This window comes from Homarus americanus, unplaced genomic scaffold (assembly GCF_018991925.1).
Source record: "Homarus americanus isolate GMGI-L3 unplaced genomic scaffold, GMGI_Hamer_2.0 scaffold16430, whole genome shotgun sequence".
Lineage (NCBI taxonomy): Eukaryota > Metazoa > Arthropoda > Malacostraca > Decapoda > Nephropidae > Homarus > Homarus americanus.
In genome coordinates this window covers 758,997-778,864 of record NW_024729259.1, presented here as the reverse complement: position 1 = coordinate 778,864, position 19,868 = coordinate 758,997, and the positions used below count along the sequence as shown (strand labels likewise).

Genomic DNA, 19,868 nt, shown 5'->3' with positions numbered 1-19,868 from the left:
TTAGGATGGCCTGATTCTTACAATTTTGTTTTGACCATTAGGAAAGGTCCGGACAATTTAAAAGCTTGACAATGATTCGACAGCAAACTAACTAAATGTCTGATTCTCTATAACTACAAAGTATCAGTTAACTATTGGTGTTGAAATCTACTTCCTGGAACACAAAATGATAAAAAGTAATGTGAAAATATCCAGGGAAGAGAGCGAATAGAATAATACTCACGTAATGGGGAACATCAACTCGCTCAACCGTTCAATGGACAACAAACAAGATTGACATTTTCAGACAATAATTACCACGAACAATATATATTTTTGAGACAAAAGTAACAAACTAAGGTTAAATTTCTTACTTGACATTATCAAAGAATCTATAGAGTTGGTTTTAACAAGTTTTTTTTATTGTGTGCTCTGTAAATATAGACGAATGTACTGGTGGGAGTGTTCGTATTTATTATTATCCTGACCCTTTAAAATTTGGGCGCCAAATGTAAATCATATTCAACACTTGTGAATTTACTTCATTACCTCTTATGTATAAATACACTGGTAAAGTGTTCGTACTTATGAATAAAGTTTAATATTTATCTACCTAAAGAAGAGTAATTTGAGTGGGAATAACCTTTGTTTGGGGTTGTTTAAGAGTAAGCTTCATCAGTGTGGTGTTGGGCCGTGCAGCAGAGCAGGTCCAGTGATGGTGAGAGGCGGCGGGTGGTGTTCAACGAGCTTCACTCTTCATTTCAAATATTGCGGTGAAGTAATGGAAATATTGGAACCTTAAGATCTTGAATGAATTAGCAGTTGCCTTTGAAAGTAAGTATATAACTACTGTGGTGAATACGTTTTGTGAAGGCTAGAAAATGGGGTATGCAAAGGTCTGTGGTGGAGGTGGGCGCCAACCAGTTGTGTACACTGTACTATTGTGTGAAAGTTGGGGGCGTTGCAATAAGCATACGTTGTCTGGAGACAAGTGAATTGTGTGTACTATATAATGTACTTAATATTATTTAGTTGTCAAATATGTGACACGTGAAACTCCTGTGCACTACTCAGGAACTGTGTTGTAGTAAATGTTTTAACTTCGCGATTTAATTCCATCGCTGATTATCTGATGGAGGAGCAAGGGTAAAACCATTGTGAAAACAAATTATACTGACCAACTAACCCATAACTACAGAACGATCGTCTTGTATGGTGGTTCGTCTACAGCGTTTAAGATGGCGCAGAATAACTATAAAATAGTGCCAGAACTAATATGAACTTTTATTAAAATAATTAAAATTGTACCTGGTTCTGTAATAGATGAAATGATATAATTATTGGTGGCCCAGCTCGGACGCCACAAAGAGTATACCAACTCAGGCTCAGCAGACTGCAGTATTGTATTCAGGCATTTTTTTAAAGTAAAAAGTAATGGTAAGGGTGTAGTTTAAGGCTAACACCATAAGGAGTTTGTAGAAATCGTTGGAATTTTTTTTACGCACTAATAGCATGCTTATAAACACAGAAATTGACACGAAAATACATAGAACCTGACCTAACATACCTATAGGTTGGGTATGTTAGGTCAGGTTTTATTAGGTTCTATGCATTATCGTGTTAATTTATGTGTTAAACAACTTACTTTAATATTGAGGTTGATATACATCAGCAATGGCAAGGAGGAATTCGTGGAAGTGTTCACCATCATTTAATGGGAAAGGTCTCTTGAAGAAGGACTTCAGCAGGTAAACAACAAAAATGGCCTTCAATCACGAGCTACATTTATCCTTTATTGTACACTAGTCCGTATCAAGTGGACCTTCCCAATCACCCTACAGATACCTTGAGTTCTCCTTAATGCTATAAGTACATCCACTTAATATTATATGACCGTACCTTGGTACAATCCGTCTAGTAAGTGGGTTACTAAAGTTTCCCGTTTTCTACTGTTTTCTGAGGCTCCAAGCGCGGTGTTATGTAGCGTAATATGAATTAAAGAGACATTAAGTTTGACAATGATGTGAGCCCAGCAGCTTCAACCAGAGGTGAACCTGATGACTTGGTCATCTGAGTAAAAACTCGCACAGTATTCATTGGCTGTCCTTATGTTTTAGTCTTTACCACCATTGGTGAGTAGAATTTTTGTTTTACACTCATAAATATTATTTAAAACATATATGAACAGTAAGTGTTGCTTTCATATTCATATATAGAGATATGACGATATGTTTTCACATGTATTGTACGCACTAACTGTTCATACGTTGGCATTCCCAATCATCTCACTTTATTTCTTTACCATTAGTGGTTAGCTACTTCCAGTGTTCCATTTATTAACATTAAATAACATTACTTAAATCATACAAACAGGTATTCAATTTCTTTTTATTAAGTTCACTACAGATACAACCAGGGTCTTATTTTCTTCAGTTTATTATGTAGAACCATCGTCACTCACGAAAACAATGCCATCTTATCTCCTCGTGTGTGTTTTAATATTCTATTTATTATTAATGAATTGCATTGTTCATTTTACATATATAAACATTAATTCACAGTAATAAACAATAATGAATCTCTTGTACATATTCTTAAGATAAGTGACTGTTTCCTTGAGTGTGCATGTATACATTGGTGTTCCAATATCTGTCTCAATTTTCTTTAATATCAGTGGTTACTTCTACTGTACAGTCTCTCCTCGACTTACGACATATTCGACTTACGACAACCCGGACATACGACTGCCATGGTCGTTTAAAATATTTTTCAAATTACGTATTTTCGAGTCCCGACGTTAGTGATCGCGGTGTACTGACAAAATTTTCGTTTGTAATTCACTTTAAAATGGCTGGCAAGCGTAAAAGTGAGAGTTCTCGTGGTGCCGAGAAGAAAAAGAGACACCCATTTTAGAATTTTGATGTATTTTTTTTGCCTTTTCGACTTACGACCTGGTTGTCGGGACGGAACCTCGTTGTAAGTCGAGGAGAGACTGTACATTAAATAACATAAATTAAAACATACGTATTTTTTACTTTAATTTTACAACAACAACAACCAGGGTCTGATTTTCTTCAGTTTCAGGTGGATAACTGACATTATGGGTGTAAACACTGACAACAATGCCGTCTCTTATCCTCTTGTGTGTTTTAATGTTCTACGTATTGTTAATGAATTGTATTGTTCATTTCGCATATACTGTATAAAGATTAATTCAATCAAATACATATTCAGTAATAAACAATAATGAATCTTTTGTACATTTCTTAAAAAGATAATGGCGTGGTATCCTTAAATGCGCACGTATGTGTGTGTTGGCGTTCTCAATCCATCTTTTTTTTTTCTTTGCCATTAGTGGCTAGCTACTTCTTTTGTTCCATTTATTAACATTAAATAACAGTTAAAACATATATAATCATTTTTTTTACATTTATTTTACTACAGCTACAACCAGGGTCTTATTTTCTCGTGTAGAACTATCGTCCCGGACTCCCGGCTGTAAACACAAATGAAAAGAATGGCGTCCCATCTCCTCTTGTGTGACCATATTATTATTCATTTATATTGTAAAAGGTGCATTCAGAAACATTATTTAAAGAATATAGTTTGCAATTTTCATTAATTGTTTGGTTTTTTGGGGAAAAGAGGGTAACCCATCTCATTATTATTGCTTTATTCACCTTACACTGCAATATTGGAGGACACATTAACGTCGTTATTCGAGGCTTTACTGTACACTGTATTTTGCAGGGTGTTGTTAGAAATGTCATTGTTTACACGGTGCTCGCCTCCTCCTGTCTGGTAGGTGGGGGGTGGAGGTTGCGCTGCTGCCCCCTGACTTTGTGTCGGCTCACTTGTTTCCACTACCCTTCCCCCGAATATCCCATGTACACCCATCCCCGTTCCTCCTTGACTCCTCCCTCTTCTGCTTTATCCCTTAGGCCCCAGGTGACGTTCCAGAACGTCCGACTAGCGCACCCTGGGTAACGTTCCATAACGTCCGCCTATTTTCTTGGCATTTATTTTTTATTTTTTTATTTATTTATTAATTTTTTGTAATTATTTTTGGAAAAGTTGAATTTTTTCTCGATTTAACCCTGCAGGGTACTGCCAGTTGCACCCTAACCCGGGGCTTAAGGGTTAAGCCCTGCAGGAGCTTCTTGTGCTGTTCCCTCTGCATTACCGTGCGATCTGGGTGAATGAATACATTCCGAAATGCCTCGCTCCTTGCTAATTTTTTTGCCTGCCAAATAGCCTCCCACCTTTTTCGAGTGTTAAGGATAATTCTAAGACCACATACACTTTCACTATGTATGTGATCTTCAGCTTCCGCCCTCCTACCTTACCTGAGTCTGCCACCCCTATCTCTCCCTTCATCAATACCTCCGCTACCCTCTTATGATCCGTCTTGTAGTACGAGGGATTGATGATTAGATTGATTACTTTTGGCCATGACTGTGCTTGTCATATACTGTACTGTATAGTGAGACAAATTATAGCATATATTTAAATGATTAACTTCCATACATTGCTTGCACCCACATATTTTTCATCAATTTCTTAGTTCAGAGACTTTTAATCTGAAATATTTATTACTCCTAGGCCTAGAAATAGAATAATGTACCATTGTTAATCACATGTGTTCTTTCCTTTTATTTTTAGTTGGCCCCATAAAAAATGAAGAGACACAGTAATATGCCACATAAGTGGTATAACTTGGAGGAAGTCTTCACCTCATGTGACTCTTTAGAGAAAATATATGAATCATTGAAGACTATTCTTCACTTACAGTTGACCAACAAGTTATCTTGGTCACCTGATCCGAGTCGAGCTATATTGCATTGGTCTCGAAAGGTACGATTGCTGTTAAGTATACTGTAGCATTATTTTTTAAACAAATGTTTTTTGGTAAAAAAAAAAACAATGTTTTTTTTTTGCTTACCCTGATACAAAGTAAATTTTATTGAGAAGAAAATATTTAATCCCATAAATGCACAATAAGATTAAGCTAAGCCTGTTATAATTAATACCATTAGCTCTAGTGTGGTACAGTACACAAGATTTAATTGTTGTCCTCATGAAAATTCTTCTTAATGGTGCAGGGAATCTGGATTTATCTTATATGCTGGTGTTCTTATTATGTCTAATATTCTTTGCAGATAAATGACTCGCATGACATGTCCTCAGCATTTTGCCTTGTGCAAATATTAACATCATATGCAACAAGTGGTGCTCGAGATGTAAATGTTGAAACAATTTTGGAGGTGTTCCTTAAGTGTCACTGGATGATAACAACAGTACTGCTTCTGAAAAATCCTCGTTTTGAAAATCTAAGGAGTGCCTTGACCGGATTGTATTTTGTAAGTACTGGGTTACATGTACTGGCAACTGTTGGGCTTTATTAACTTGTATTAAATTTTGAATGAAGTGCTTTAGACTAGCTACAAAACTTTATATCTCTTTGTTGGCTGTTTAATATTTCTTCTGACTTACAGTATACAGTATCTAAAAAATACACCCAGGAATGCATCCCCCATATGTAATATTATTGTTGGGAAAATATCTACTGGTTTACGTCATTTCACCTTAGTCAGTTCTGCTATAACGCGATAGTTGTGTTTTTGTAAAACATCGTGTTGTAGAAATTCGCGTATTAGAAATAACAGGGCTTATGGAGAAAATAGGGTTAGGTGCAGATTACTACTCGAAATCGAAAAAAATTTAGTAGTTAGCCTAACACAAAGGATAGCACAGTCTAAATAAATGTTACATTCATATCTAAAAATGAAATCATACTGTAAATGTAACACTTTACCTTGAAAAAATATGAATATAACTTGATGGGGGAGAAGGGTGATTTTGAGGTAGATAACATCGAGCTTCTCTTCAAGGGTTATAGCCTTTCTTTTACGATCATCACTGGGAATGCGATCACCAGAACGCTTCTTGGAGATATTCTTTTTTACCATATTCACAGTTAATACCACAAAAATGGAGAAATGGTAAGCAAAAATCGCGTTACACCAAACAAGCATTCGCTTTATACAAATATCGTTCCTCTATTCATAAATCGCATTAGAGCCAATTCGCATTGTCAAAACACGCGCTATAGGAGAACTCGCTGTATTTTGTGTTTTTAGGAACACATCCACAACATAAATAGAGGACTTTCTGTATTTAGTTCCAGACATTTATGATTGCTTAGCATCTTATAGTAAAATATATAAAACTAAAGTTAGATTTTTGCCATTAGAGATATCATATACAGTGGGGTATGCTATAACGAATCTAATTGGTTCTAGAACCTTGTTCGTAATAGCATTCGTTCGTTATAGGATTAATCCGTTCCAGGCCCCCAAATACAACCACTTAACACTGAAAAATATAATATAAAATTATAAAAATTGTAAAAGTGCATAAATATGCATCTAAACCCCTGAAATAAAGAATATCATTAATATTTGTAATAAAAAAACAATAAATTAGAAAAAAAATAAATAAATAATGTTCGTTGTAGGAGTTTCGTTCGTTATAGCATTCTCAATTTTATAGGTAAAACAGTTCGTTATAGGAATATTCGTAGTAGGATCCGTTCGTTATAGCATACCCTACTGCACTGTACATTATTTTGAGTAATATAGGAGGATTTGAATAATTACCAATATTACTGAGGTAATTTTAGAACAGTACAGGGCTGCCTCGCTTATCGCAAAGGTTACGGGCATGAAACTCGTTGCGAATATCGAAATTGCGAACAGCGGAGCAATTTCTCCCATAAGAAATAATATAAATAGGGGGGATACGAGCGTCGCGGTGGTCACGGCCATCAGAATTTAACACTTGTTTTACTCACTACATATAGAACATAAAATATATAAAGAAACAAGGGCATAATATCAAATAAACATGAATAACAAACACCGAGTTTATTAGGTGTATGTGTTTACAAGTACAGTGGTCCCTCGGTTAACGAGCACAATTCGTTCCAGAAGGTTGCTCGTTTACCGAAAACTCATTAACCGAAACCATTGTTTCAATGGGTTTTTGGGTAATTGGTTCCAGCTCACCGAAAATTGCATAAAGTCAACAAAAAAGGTAGTAAAGTACACTTACTTTGAGGTGTGTATGTAGAAGGCTCCTGGATGATGATGATAGGAATTAGAATGGGGATAGAGGAGAAGGGAAGGCATTGGGGTGGAAGAGAAGTCACCCCATGGCACCATTTCACCCATAAAATTTCAGTTCTCTTGGTGAAATTCAAGATTATTTCTTTAAATCAACACTACACTGCATTATATATTGTCAATATGTAAAATAAATTTCAAATTGACCAATAATTTGCTTGGAAACACAGAAAAAAAGCGTTTAGTTGAAGTGTCTCTCAAGCAAGATGTTACCTCTACTGAAAAGACACAGAGACTGACGCCTGTTTGGTGTGTTGACAGGCTGTTTGGCGCGCATAAAACTAGTTTCCTGTACTTCAATTATGTTCAATAATTGTTAAAATGACTAAAAAAATTAATATTAAACTTTTAAAATTATTGAATAGTATAAACTTCTTGATATTTACTAAAACAGTAAGGAATTTAAGCCCTAGAACCGATTACTGTATTGGTGGACTAATACTACAGCTGGTGGACCGCCAAATGCAAGCGAAAACATGTGGAGGGTCGCTCGTTAATCGAGGGATTGCTCGTTAACCAAAGTTAAGAATCTTATGGAAGGTAAATCGTGAACCGAAATCTCGTTAACCGAGGCGCTTGTTAACCGAGGGATCACTGTACAGTTTACAGGGGTACTTTACATGTTTGAGTGTGTGAGTGTTTGAATATTTATGTGCGTAGGTGTGTGAGGTAAGTTTTAAATGTAAACATCACGGAACCTCGTCACCTTCGTAGCCGTCAGTGGTGTTGCAGACCCGGCCATCTCCTTGATTTTGTCAGTGCTTTTAACTATAGAATGCACCGTTGAGGGAGCCAAGCCATACACGTGCCCAATCACTGACGTTCCTTCTCCTTGTTCATGTCTTTTTACGATATCCAATTTCACGTCCACGTAACTGCCACACGTGATCTCTGAGCAACATTGCTGGGAGTTTTAGTAGCTGGTCTCTTAGGCATTGCTAGATCACACAAAACACAACTGCGAGATCACTCAAAACACACACACTAGCACGTGTGAGACTGAGGCGAGCTGGAGCATATGGCGGAGGAATACGTACACACGTACACACACTGTCCTACGCTACGGTTGAGGCGCTGTTCAAAATTTTTGCTCGTAAGAATTTGTGAATAAAATGGGTAACAATAGATTGATTGCGGTTAAACAGGGTTACAAATACCGAGGCTATGAATAACAGGGTTTGCCTGTATATTGTACATTGGTTCTTTTAATATTCAGATAAATGAATATACAGTACTACAGTATATAAGACTACCAAATACCCTGTACAGCTCTTCTGACATAAAATATTGTGATGTATTCAGCCATTAAACCATAAACCCTAGCCCAGTTAAAAAAAAAATTAATGAAAAAGAATGTAAAAAAGGTCAAATGGGCACAACTGCCTGTTAGAGACAGTGTAGATACAGCACACTGTATACTGTACTAAGCCTTGTATGCAAGGAGATAGCATGGCCAGCACTGCACTAGACCACTTTTACTTCCCCAACTTGTATAGGTAGATGAACTGGGATTGAAAAAGTGATGCCACACTCCATGTTATCAAACAAATGTAGATGCCATATAATGCAGGGGCATGACAGCCTAATAGACATGTCTAGACCCTGATGTGCAGGAGTTGAAATCCAGACAATTAAAGGATGCTCCCTCACCAGCCAGATCCACTGATCAAGGAGCCCCATGATGCAATGAAGACCCAAGGGAGGCTGAGTTGCACCAAATGCAGGCATTGTCTCATCTTTTTTATTGTAGCCAGATGTTTGATACAATGATCTTTCTTTCTGACCTGGTGACTTTGAATTTTTCTTCATCCTTTATTCTTTCTAAGTAAATAATATTCATGCCATGGCCATTCATTGATAATAATGTTGATTTTAAATTTTTTGGAGTGAGGTTCTTCAGCTGGAGACTCTGAGCTTATTAACTGTCTACATCAGTTCAGGGTCACTGTGTGTGTGGCATACTGTACTCTCAAGCCATCAAATATCTGCAGAGTTAGTAACTTCAGATTACTGTATAAGGCAAAAAAAAACAATTGTAGGTTTGGCATTAAAAGATTATGAGATGACTAATTTTCCTGATTATTCCAGTCACCATTATCTGTGGGGTTGGGGGAGTTATGTGATTGCAAACAATCTGAAGGACATGCACTTTTTTCAATTCTTTAACTCATTTTATCAGTAATACCGTTCGTCATATCAAAGCATGTTGAAAATCGGCTGTGATTTGAACATGTTCTAGGGTTTCTTTTGATCTTTGCATTTTAATGTTAAAAAATAATTAGTTAAGTTAATTAAGTGATATGAAAAATGTTTGTTTCTACTAATTTTCAGAGTCTCATCGAATGCCACCAGAAGACGTTAATGTCACACTTTTGTGAAGTTGGTCGAACTTTTCTGAAATCTTTGGTAACTCCCAATATGCCAGCACAAATAAGGACCCAGTGTGTGAAGTTGCTCAATGAATTGCTGAAGTTGTCCCCATCCATGGCTCGAGATGTCTTCAGGAAGAAATACAACAAATATTTGTGAGTCGCATGAATTTTTGTCTTGATGAGAATGAAATGTGGAAGGAGGCAAAATTATGAATGCACTGAGGTTATCACAGGATTTATATGTGGATGATGCTCCTGTTACATTACCCAATCACATACTGGTATGAATTGCATAATATGGTAAATTTTTTTGATGAAGTTTGTTGGAGGAAAAGGAACTGTAGTATTTGAGAAGTTTGTAGGATTGATGATGTTAACATCTTGTGTACAGGACCCCCTCTGAGCTGAGTAAAATCGTCTGCCATTAACCAAATGAAATATTAAAAGTGGCTTCCCGTAGTGGAGGGGTTAAAACTGAAGATAATAGAAATCTTTAAAAACTTGAATGAAGAAAAATTCATGGGTACTTACTGAATGTGTGATGCATTGTGGGGAGGTAAACCGTGTGATAGATCATACAAGTCCGAAAATATTTCCCACTGCCCTAACTTCAGGGGAATTATGGAAGCACTACTGTATTATCAGGAGTGTTTGAGCAGAGATGGGTATTATGTATGCAATGGAGGGAGAGGTGTGCCTGCTTGTGGCAAATATTGTGGATAAGGGTTTTGTATGCCAGTGTGAGTGTATGAAGGTGTTGCTATTGTAGAAATGAGAGATGTTTTGGTGTATTGTATTTCAAATGTGTTGAAGGTTTGGGTGTTCACTATGAAAGTAGGAATATGGTTAAATGTAAGGGTTAGTGAAAGTATGGTATGTGAGGTACAGTGTTTGTTGTGTAAGTTGCCTGGGCTTGTGACATCATTGTCATATTAATAATACAGTACTTTTTCTTTATTACTACCAGTATCTGTTTGGTCATTTTCTTTTTTGTGTAGGTTTTTCATTCCTTAGCTCTTTGTGGAAGCAATACTGTACATCTTTGCTTTTGTTATAGCTACAGAATATTCCATAAGCTGCTTTTTTAGTTTTAACAGTTTTGTTTTGTATATTTTTAGATAAAAATATAAACCCAAATAAAATATAATAATCAGGCTCACTATATGGGATTACATATTAAGAAAAATAGCAAATATTGTTTTTGCTATTTCCATCAATATTTTTTTTCACATTCACAGTTGTAACTGTATTGGGTTTCATGGCATTATTGTTATGCTAAGAAATCCTAACTCATGAGACATGGGTATAATCTCAAGGCCAGAAAAGGTTTATTGGGAAATTTTCAGCTGTGGTGTACCGTACATTGAACTGATCACCAGCCATGTCAGTACCCAGGAGGTCACCGATCCTTAAATTGTGGATAACCGTTTTGAGGATATTAGTTCCTTTGGCTCAGTTAGTTTATTTACTGTTGTTTTAATTGTTGCAGTATGGATCTGCCAAATTTGCTGCAAGTCTTAGGTGACTATGATGCCCAGTCCAGTGTAGTAGAAGCCATTTACCGCATGTCCACCTCATTCGAGAGAAGCAAATGTGTTACGCAGTGGTTCCCAGATTTGGACTGTACTCTCCATTCACTATTTATTAGGATATCAGAATTTGATCCTGTAAGTATTATTTGTGATTTTCTTTTGAATGAATTACAGATTAGCCAAGTTAAAGAAGTTACTGTACTATAATAAGTGCATTGAAAAATGTATGGGGGGAAATACTGTATTAAGGTAGACAAAGAGGGGAACTACTGTATAGGTTGGTGGTAAAGAGTGATGGAAATAATGTTCTGTACATAGCATTGTTGAGAGTGAGACTTCAGAACCCATCAGGGTTTTTGAAGGTTGTATGAACACACTAAGAGAATGATAAAGGAGAGATAAGATTGTTAATTCAGAGGTGGATATTCAAAGAATGTAGGAAAACCTAAGAAATAACTGGTAGAATTGGGTGAGAGAGGCACTAGATCAGAGGCAGATGGACAAGGATATCTAGGATGGAGTAATGAGTGAATGACCAGAAAGCATTACATCAAATAGGTGATGCCTAGTTGTGTGAAGTGATAGGGTTAAACTAGATGGATACCTTAAGGCAATGTTGTGGAAGGAAAACCCCATAACAGTACACATCTGTAATAACAAAAAGAAAGCAAGAATACCCAGATGAAATAAGTCAAGTTCCTTTTGATTTTGGCAACCTCATGTCATCAGGAATAAACTTTTGAGGTTAATAAGATTATTTTATTTTGCAGGACTGTCGTCGTTTCTTGAATGCATTTAATGCATTTCATGGAGACAATCGTAAAGTCTACACTCTGCCTTGCCTGTCAGCGATTATTGGTAAATTGCCTTTGAGTAAACCTAAGGTAAGGAAGAGAGCCAATAGAGTACAGTATTTAATGTTCTAGGATAGTAAATAGGAGGGAATCAGCAACATATAGTATTATTACAACCTTAGAAGCTTCTCTTTTTTTTTTTAGAGGGGGGACCATGTAGTGAAAGAAGCAGAAATAAAGTTTACAGGACTCAAAAGAAAACGTATGAATAAAAATCATTGATAGAACTTTTAATGAGACTGGCTGAATGAGTACTGAGCAGTGGTGGATGAAAGATTGAAAAACCTTAGTTGAATAAAGTTGCTATTACTCCAAGAAAAAAATTCAAATAAAATTATAATTACATTATCTTTGTGTTACACACACACTTGCACGGAGACAAACATTTTTAGGGGTGTGACTTTTAGTGGTGTGGCCTTCTGCCAACTCCAAATACTGTATGTACATTTTTCTGAGTAATGTTCTTTAAGGTGCATTTATAGAAGTGGTGTCTGAGTGTTAGCACCAGTTCAGTGGCCCTTCTTAGGTTGTGCTCATTAGCTGGCAGCCTTTACCATATCATGGGGACCAATACAGTACAGTACTCCATCTAAGTACAGTATGTGTAGTATTTTCACGCTCTAAATCTTTCCAGCTTATTAGCAAGATTTGTTTTTTTCTGACAATGATCCGAGAATTTTAGTTTGTTATTAACATAAGCTCCCAAATATTTTTCCATCTAGTTTCAGTTAGGGGGAATGACTTTGCCACACTGGAACATATGATACACTTCCCTACTATTGATGTGACCATGGACTTATTGCATTTAGAAATGCTGAGTTACAGCATCCATTCCCTTGACCGCCCCTGATGCTTATAGATATCTCCCTGTAATGCTTCATAGTCTTTTAGATAATAAATTTCACTAAATAGCTTAGTCACTTACGACACAGTGATCACTGTCAACTGAAGCCACTGTAGGTATGTAAATGCCCAGCAATAACTCGCCAGGCCAACATACAGGCAATTAAAACCTCTAATAATTACTTAAATATGTAATATTAGGAGGACACGTCACTATCTGGCATTTAATTGCAATTTTCAAAACCCCCTCCATCACATGCATTGCTATCGTCATCTCTTGCCCTAGAGCGAGCAGTAAACAAATGTCACCTCTCGAGGGGTGGAGATGGGTGGGATGTCAACTTCGCATTCCGAACTATACAGTATAGTCTGCATTTACGCGGGTTTTGTTTACGCGTTTGGTCATTTACGTGGTTCCTTGCCAGAATGTAAATGCTTTAATTACGCGGTAAATTTGGTTATTTACGCGGAGAGCGGCTGGAGGTCCAGACGCTCCACGCCATTTTTCATTCAAGCTGTCCATTCTCAACCATACGCGGGAAGTGGCGCAGTGATGGGTGCGCATTAGGTCGCTGACGCGTTATCGCTGACGTCATATTACGTATCGGACTGTGATTGGGCCACGCATCCTTACCACCCACGCATTCCCTCCGCCGCTAGCTGTGATTGGTCTAATGTTATATGACGTGGCCTGGGACGGGAGGGAGTGTCTGACCCAGCTGTGTCACTCTCATTGTTCTCCTGTCGCTGCGTATACTGTTCTCTATTGTGCTCGCTAATCTGTTCAACAATGGCATCCGCTGGACCCCCACCACCACAGAAAAACCTTGCATTACCTGGACCCAGCCGCCCCAAGCCCAAGAAGATACGACGTTCCCTAAGTTACGAAATTAAGTACAAGATCGTGCAAGATTTAGAAAAAGGAACGAGACAAGTTGATTTGGCGCGCCAGCATGATGTGAACGAATCTATGATCCGGACGATCAAGAAGGATGCCGCCAAGATTAAAGAACACATGAGCATCACAAAGTCTGCAGGTGCTTCAATGGTGAAGTACTGTCAGAATAAGGTGCTGCTCAAGACTGAAAACTTGCTGGTGAGCTACTTAATTCGTCAGGGAAGACGTAACATGGCGGTCGACACGTGGGTAGTGCAGGACTACGCACGTGAACTGTACGCATCAGTGGCGCACAAGAAGGGAATTGCAGAGCCCAAATCCTTCACTGCTTCCTCTGGGTGGCTGCAAGGGTTTAAGAAAAGGAACAAGATTACCAACATTAACATTGTTGGTGAAGAAGCGAGTGCTGACCGTGCTGCCGCCCTGGATTTTCCTCCATTCTTACGAGAAGTTATGGAGGAAGGACAGTACACCAACGACCAGGTGTTCAACATCGATGAGTCCGGTCTGTTTAGGAAAAAATTACCTTCCAAGACCTTCGTTGTCCAGTCTGCCAGCAAGTGTCGGGGCCGAAAATTGCAGAAGGAGCGCATCACCGTCCTGTTTACCACCAATGCCTCCGGTACCTGTAAGCTCAAGTTGTCGGTGATCCACACAGCCCACAAGCCACACGCCTACAAGAACATGGACATGACCAAGCTAAATGTCCACTGGCTAACCTCACGTAAGGCGTGGATGTTCACTGGTCTGTCCCTCTCCTGGTTTGACGACCCGTTCGTTCCTCACGTCAAGAAATTCTGCGCGCAAAATAATGTCCCATTCAACATTTTGTTGCTGCTTGACAACGCACCAGGACACTAGCCCCTACTGTTGAATCGTCACCCCAATGTAATTGCAATTAAATGCCAGGTAGCAACGTGTCCTCCTAATATTACGTATTTAAGAAATTATTGCATGTTTTAATTGCCTGTATGTTGGACTGGGGAGTTACTGCTAGGCTTTACACATAGGTATACAGTATATATGGGTATAAAGCTAGACGTCGCATTCTGGATTGAACAAAAATTATGGTATACTGTATTCATTGTTCCAAGGATCTGAGACCACACACCTGACACCACTGGTATTTGCACCATGTAGGATTGTCCAGCCTTAAACCCCTCCTGGCATTCCTTCACAGGCTGTACTGTTGTAGATGGTCCATCATGACATTGCATGTAATGCTCCTAAGTACTTTACACACATGCTGGTCAAACTCACTAAACTGTAATTAATCTTATGGAGGCAATTGTCATTCTTTAAAATATAATTCACATATGGCAATATTCAGTCATTGGGATGTTTTGTTCATGCAAACTTCTGTGTAAGAAGATATATTTAAAGGTACTGTGAAGCTTGTATAAATCTCTTTAACACTCTAGGATGCACACTATCAGTTGTGTATGAAACAGTTTTTCACCAAGAGCAGGTAGATTATTTGTATCCTCTCATGAATACCTGTATGTTACTGCTGCTAGAATTTGAAACCTGAATAAGGATGCCATGAATTGGGAGGGAGACTTGGATAGTGCGGTTATGTTTTTAATTTTCACTAATTTAACAGAATTGTTTCATTTATAGTTTTATGGTCATTAATTAAATCAGGATACATTTGAATACATTACATTACATGTCTTTTTAAATTCTTTTCTAACAGGATCCCTCATATCAAAAGTTTTGGGTTGACTTTAACCTGGGTTCTCAGACCATTTTACTTCTGTGCCATAAACAACCAGATATAATAAGAATGGAATCTTCTGCTAGTGTAAGTATTCCCTGTTCACTTTTATGTAGCTATTGGTATGGAATATATTTGTGAAACATTTCTACCTGTTGTCACCAGTCAACCTTGTCTTTTTCTAGGCTTGTCTTGTGTCACTGGGAATAAAACTTTTTCCCAGTTTTTATCTTGTTTGTAGATCCCTGGTGAACCAGCACCATGAATCTTATAATCATGAAATGTTATTTAACATCTATATCCCCTGATATTAAGGTTAAAAAGTCACGATTTAAATAATTTTATTTTAATGATATTTACCTTAAATCTCAGGCTCGGCAGGTTTTCATGCAAAATTTAAAACAGTGCTGTTGCCCTTCTTGGAAAGTTATGTAAGTTATGATATTTACCAAGATGAACTACTTGAGAAGAATTATCATTAGTTAGCTTATTTAGTGTCATTCCCATCATTAAGACTTATAGTTTGTGCTTCTTTTCAGATATGACCATTCTCGGTTTAGTTTTATTTACTTTGTATTTTTATTGTGTACAGCCTCCATGGGAAAGCTTGGTACTTGACCAAGATGATATCCAGAAAGTGGTTTTAACACGTACAGTTCAGGTGTACATCCTTGAAATTGTCATGGTAAAGGTGGAAAAAGTGGCAGAGTTGTTTTCATCACCACTCTCACTTGAAATTAAATCACGATTGACTGAAGTTTTTGTGTTTGAGTTTGCCCCAACTGTTGTACTGGAGAAAGTCTGTGCACTCTTGTTCTGTGAAAAATTTAAGGTTAGTTATTTCTTATTACTTTTTATTCCCATATCATAGAATTATTTGATGAACGCTTAGTACAGGGCGTCCTCGCTTAATGTCGGGGTTACTTTCCTGAAAACGTGACGTTAAGCGGATCAATTTTCCCTATAAGAAAGATAAAATACGGGAGTTACACCTGAGCCTCTGCCCATGAAAAAGTTACATATACAAAAAACCATTGCCATTTCTATAGAGAATAGTATACCGTATATACTCGTCAATAATTCTACCTCGTTTATAGGTCGACCCTGATTTTTTGACCAAGAAATCATTAATTTATGATATGCCTCGTTTATAGGTCGACCCAAGTTTTTGAGGGTAATGGAACAGCAAAACCTTCACTAAAAACACTCTACGTCCTATAAACTGAGGGTCGCTGTGCCTGAAACACCAATCGCCGAAGGCAAATTGTTTACCATTATTACGACACTTTACACTGAAACGCGGGTAGTTTCAGCAAAAATATTGTATATTTCCATTCAAGTATTTATTCAAGTCAATTTGGAGGGAATATTATTGTAATACAACAGTTTTTTTAACTGAAAACCATTCGAAAAGCGATTACGGTAACATCTTTTGAACAATGAAAGAAAGCGAAAGTTGATTGTTTTCGTCATGGTTTTATCCCACTTTCCACTGTAATATGTATGTCTTTTCAGAAAAAAATATTACATTTCTGTGAATGTATTATATCAAGCACAGTATGAATAGAATATCATTGTAATATAACAGTATTTTAACCGAAGACTATTAAAAAAACGAGTAACATCTCTTGTGACGTTCCACGAGTAAGGGCAGCGTGCCGAGCCGAGAGAGCATAGCGTGGCCAGACAAGCAGGTGATGCGCCGTAGAAAGTAGTCCGTGACGACGCAATGCTACTTAGTATCGGATCACCTGGATGTTAAACAAATTTTTGATCTCTAAAAGTTCAGCGACGTAGTACCGAAACAACGTTAAGCGAGGACTTACTGTACTCTATTATCCATTTATTGATGAATTAATATTGGAACTTAAGAAGGTCTTTTTAGATAAAAATGAAATTTTAGTACTGCTTCGTATAAAGAACATCCATTTCATTGGCTAACAAGCTGATCAGTGGCGAAGAGGATAAAAATAATACTCATCAGCTTCATACAATACTGTACAGTACTGTATATGCCTTCTGTGATGTTTATAATATATGATCTTCACTTTTATTATATACCAGATTGTTGCTCTAGAACCAGAAGGCTGGGTTAATATTGCAGCGAGGGCATCCTGTACTCAGTCTGGGGTAAGAATATCTTGGCAAGTATGATTTGAAATATCTGTTCACAACCTCTTACAGTAGGCATTCATTTATTAGAAACTACTCTTCTCCCATGGTTTATGATTCCCATATTTGTTGTGGGGTCAGCTACTTCTACCCTACATAGACATTATTAGTGTGCTCTCCACTGCATTTTCTTTTCTCCTTGGTCATGAATTAGGCAGGCACTGTACAGTACTTCATATTTTCAAGTATTTTACAGTAGAATCCCAGTTATCCGGTATCCATGCAACTGGCAGATAATATAAATACAAATTCCTCCAAAATCAGCTAGAATCGTTAGTTTGAATACCACACGCAACGGGGATGAGCTGCCATTTTTATTGCTATGATAAACAATAAAATAAATACATAGCATATCATAAGATACAATAGCACATATTTTATGTACAAAAATAGCTCCTTCCAAACACAAACCATCCTCTGGGTTACATGACACAGTTCAGCCAGGCAGTCACCCAACTGACTAAGACATGCGGTTGCTACCCTGGCTATGTGTATGCCATGACATCACATCGGGAGGGAATGTGTCCACGCAGCTATAGCCCTGTAACCCACTGCCTCCACACACATTCATTTCCCTGCAAGTTGTGTGTAAATGAGGCAGAAAGTCAGTCAGATTAGCATCTTGGGACTTGGTCACAATTTTTTTGATGCCATATGGTAGCAGGGTCTACCATTACACAACACTAACATCAAATTTCTTCCAAGGTACATATGGTAGTACCTCCCTGTTTGAAAGCTGCCTACTACATACAATACTACCTACTATACTAGCAGTGGTTCCCAACTTTTTTTGGCTGCGACCCTAAATTTCCCAACAATACGGTGTCGTGTTCCTCAGGCATATAATATATTATATAGCTTGAATGTTAAGCAAAAACTTTTTTATGACTTTGTAATAAGTACTATATTTTCTAAATTGTTTGAGAGCCCCTCTCGACCCTACTGAGGACACCGTGCGACCTTGATTTGGGTCGTGACCTGAGGTTGGGAACCGCTGTACTATAGGATGTAATATAGAATGTTTCTTAATTAAAAAACTAAAATTCTGATAATAATCAAAAGAACAGTACTGTACTTGAAAAGAGATCTTTATAGGTAATATCAGACAATCATGCATAAGCAGAAAATTTCCTAATATAATTTTTGTTTTTCACATTGAGTATTGTTTGCATGAATGATCATTCAGTATGGTTTTGTAAGTTATGCAAGTGTTTAGATTTTACTTTGTTTGTACAACTGTATGTAGATATGCATACATTAGTAACAACAATGAAACAAATCCTTGAAACAAACAGAAAAATGGTGTTTGTATTTTCCTTTTTTTTCCAGGAAGGTATTAAATCAAGTTGCTCAAATAGGAGGTATAGAAAATGCTCCATGAACATGATCCATTGTAAGGCTAGTGGTACCAGCACTTCGGAACCTCTGGTAAGGCTTGGTTCAGTCATTGTAGCTAATATTTTGAAAGAGACACCAGCCAATCAGCTATTTATTATGTCCAAAAATTTGACTTCACTTGCAGGATGTTCATCACAGGATATGGATGCCTCAGGTCTCATAATACTGTACATTATTTCAATACCTTAGATCTAATTACAGTGAAACATTCTATTTAATGGACTACAGTATGTAGAGAGAAAATTCCATTACATTGAGGGTCCAGTCGATGTGAAACTTCCATTTAATGAACTATAAAGAAAGTAAAGTCTGTTATATTGAGGGACCATTAGATGTGAAACTTCCGTTTAATGAACTATAAAGAAAGTAAAGTCTGTTATCTTGAGGGACCATTAGATGTGAAACTTCCATTTAATGAACTATAAAGAAAGTAAAGTCTGTTATCTTGAGGGACCATTAGATGTGAAACTTCCATTTAATGAACTATAAAGAAAGTAAAGTCTGTTATCTTGAGGGACCATTAGATGTGAAACTTCCATTTAATGAACTATAAAGAAAGTAAAGTCTGTTATCTTGAGGGACCATTGAGATGTGAAACTTCCATTTAATGAACTATAAAGAAAGTAAAGTCTGTTATCTTGAGGGACCATTAGATGTGAAACTTCCATTTAATGAACTGTAAAGATAAGTACAGTAGTCTGGATCTATCTTGAGGGACCATTAGATGTGAAACTTCCATTTTGTTAGTATGAACTATTCACTCTAAAAAGTATGAACAATTGTGTGTACATGTAACAGTAAAAAAAAAACAGAGGTAAAATTAAGAAAGTTGTGTACAGTATAGAGAGGGTCCCCGACTTACGAGCGCCTGCCAATACGAAGGGGTTAAACATGAAAATTGTAGCGATGTGTCCTCCTA

At 37.2% G+C, this 19,868-nt stretch overlaps 2 protein-coding genes across 2 annotated transcripts; both read left to right on the top strand.

Annotated features, from left to right (window-relative positions):
- Positions 1 to 699: 699 nt before the first annotated feature.
- LOC121866373 lies at positions 700 to 9,692 on the top strand. The gene is made up of 4 exons (XM_042365999.1): positions 700 to 813; positions 4,642 to 4,833; positions 5,139 to 5,339; positions 9,495 to 9,692. The coding sequence occupies exons 2-4, from the start codon at positions 4,657 to 4,659 to the stop codon at positions 9,690 to 9,692; spliced, it is 576 nt and encodes a 191-aa protein (XP_042221933.1). The 5' UTR covers positions 700 to 813; positions 4,642 to 4,656.
- Positions 9,693 to 11,025: 1,333 nt separating this feature from the next.
- LOC121866527 (synaptonemal complex protein 2-like) lies at positions 11,026 to 17,978 on the top strand. The gene is made up of 5 exons (XM_042366295.1): positions 11,026 to 11,202; positions 11,838 to 11,951; positions 15,359 to 15,466; positions 15,972 to 16,211; positions 17,444 to 17,978. The coding sequence occupies exons 1-5, from the start codon at positions 11,026 to 11,028 to the stop codon at positions 17,531 to 17,533; spliced, it is 729 nt and encodes a 242-aa protein (XP_042222229.1). The 3' UTR covers positions 17,534 to 17,978.
- Positions 17,979 to 19,868: the final 1,890 nt, after the last annotated feature.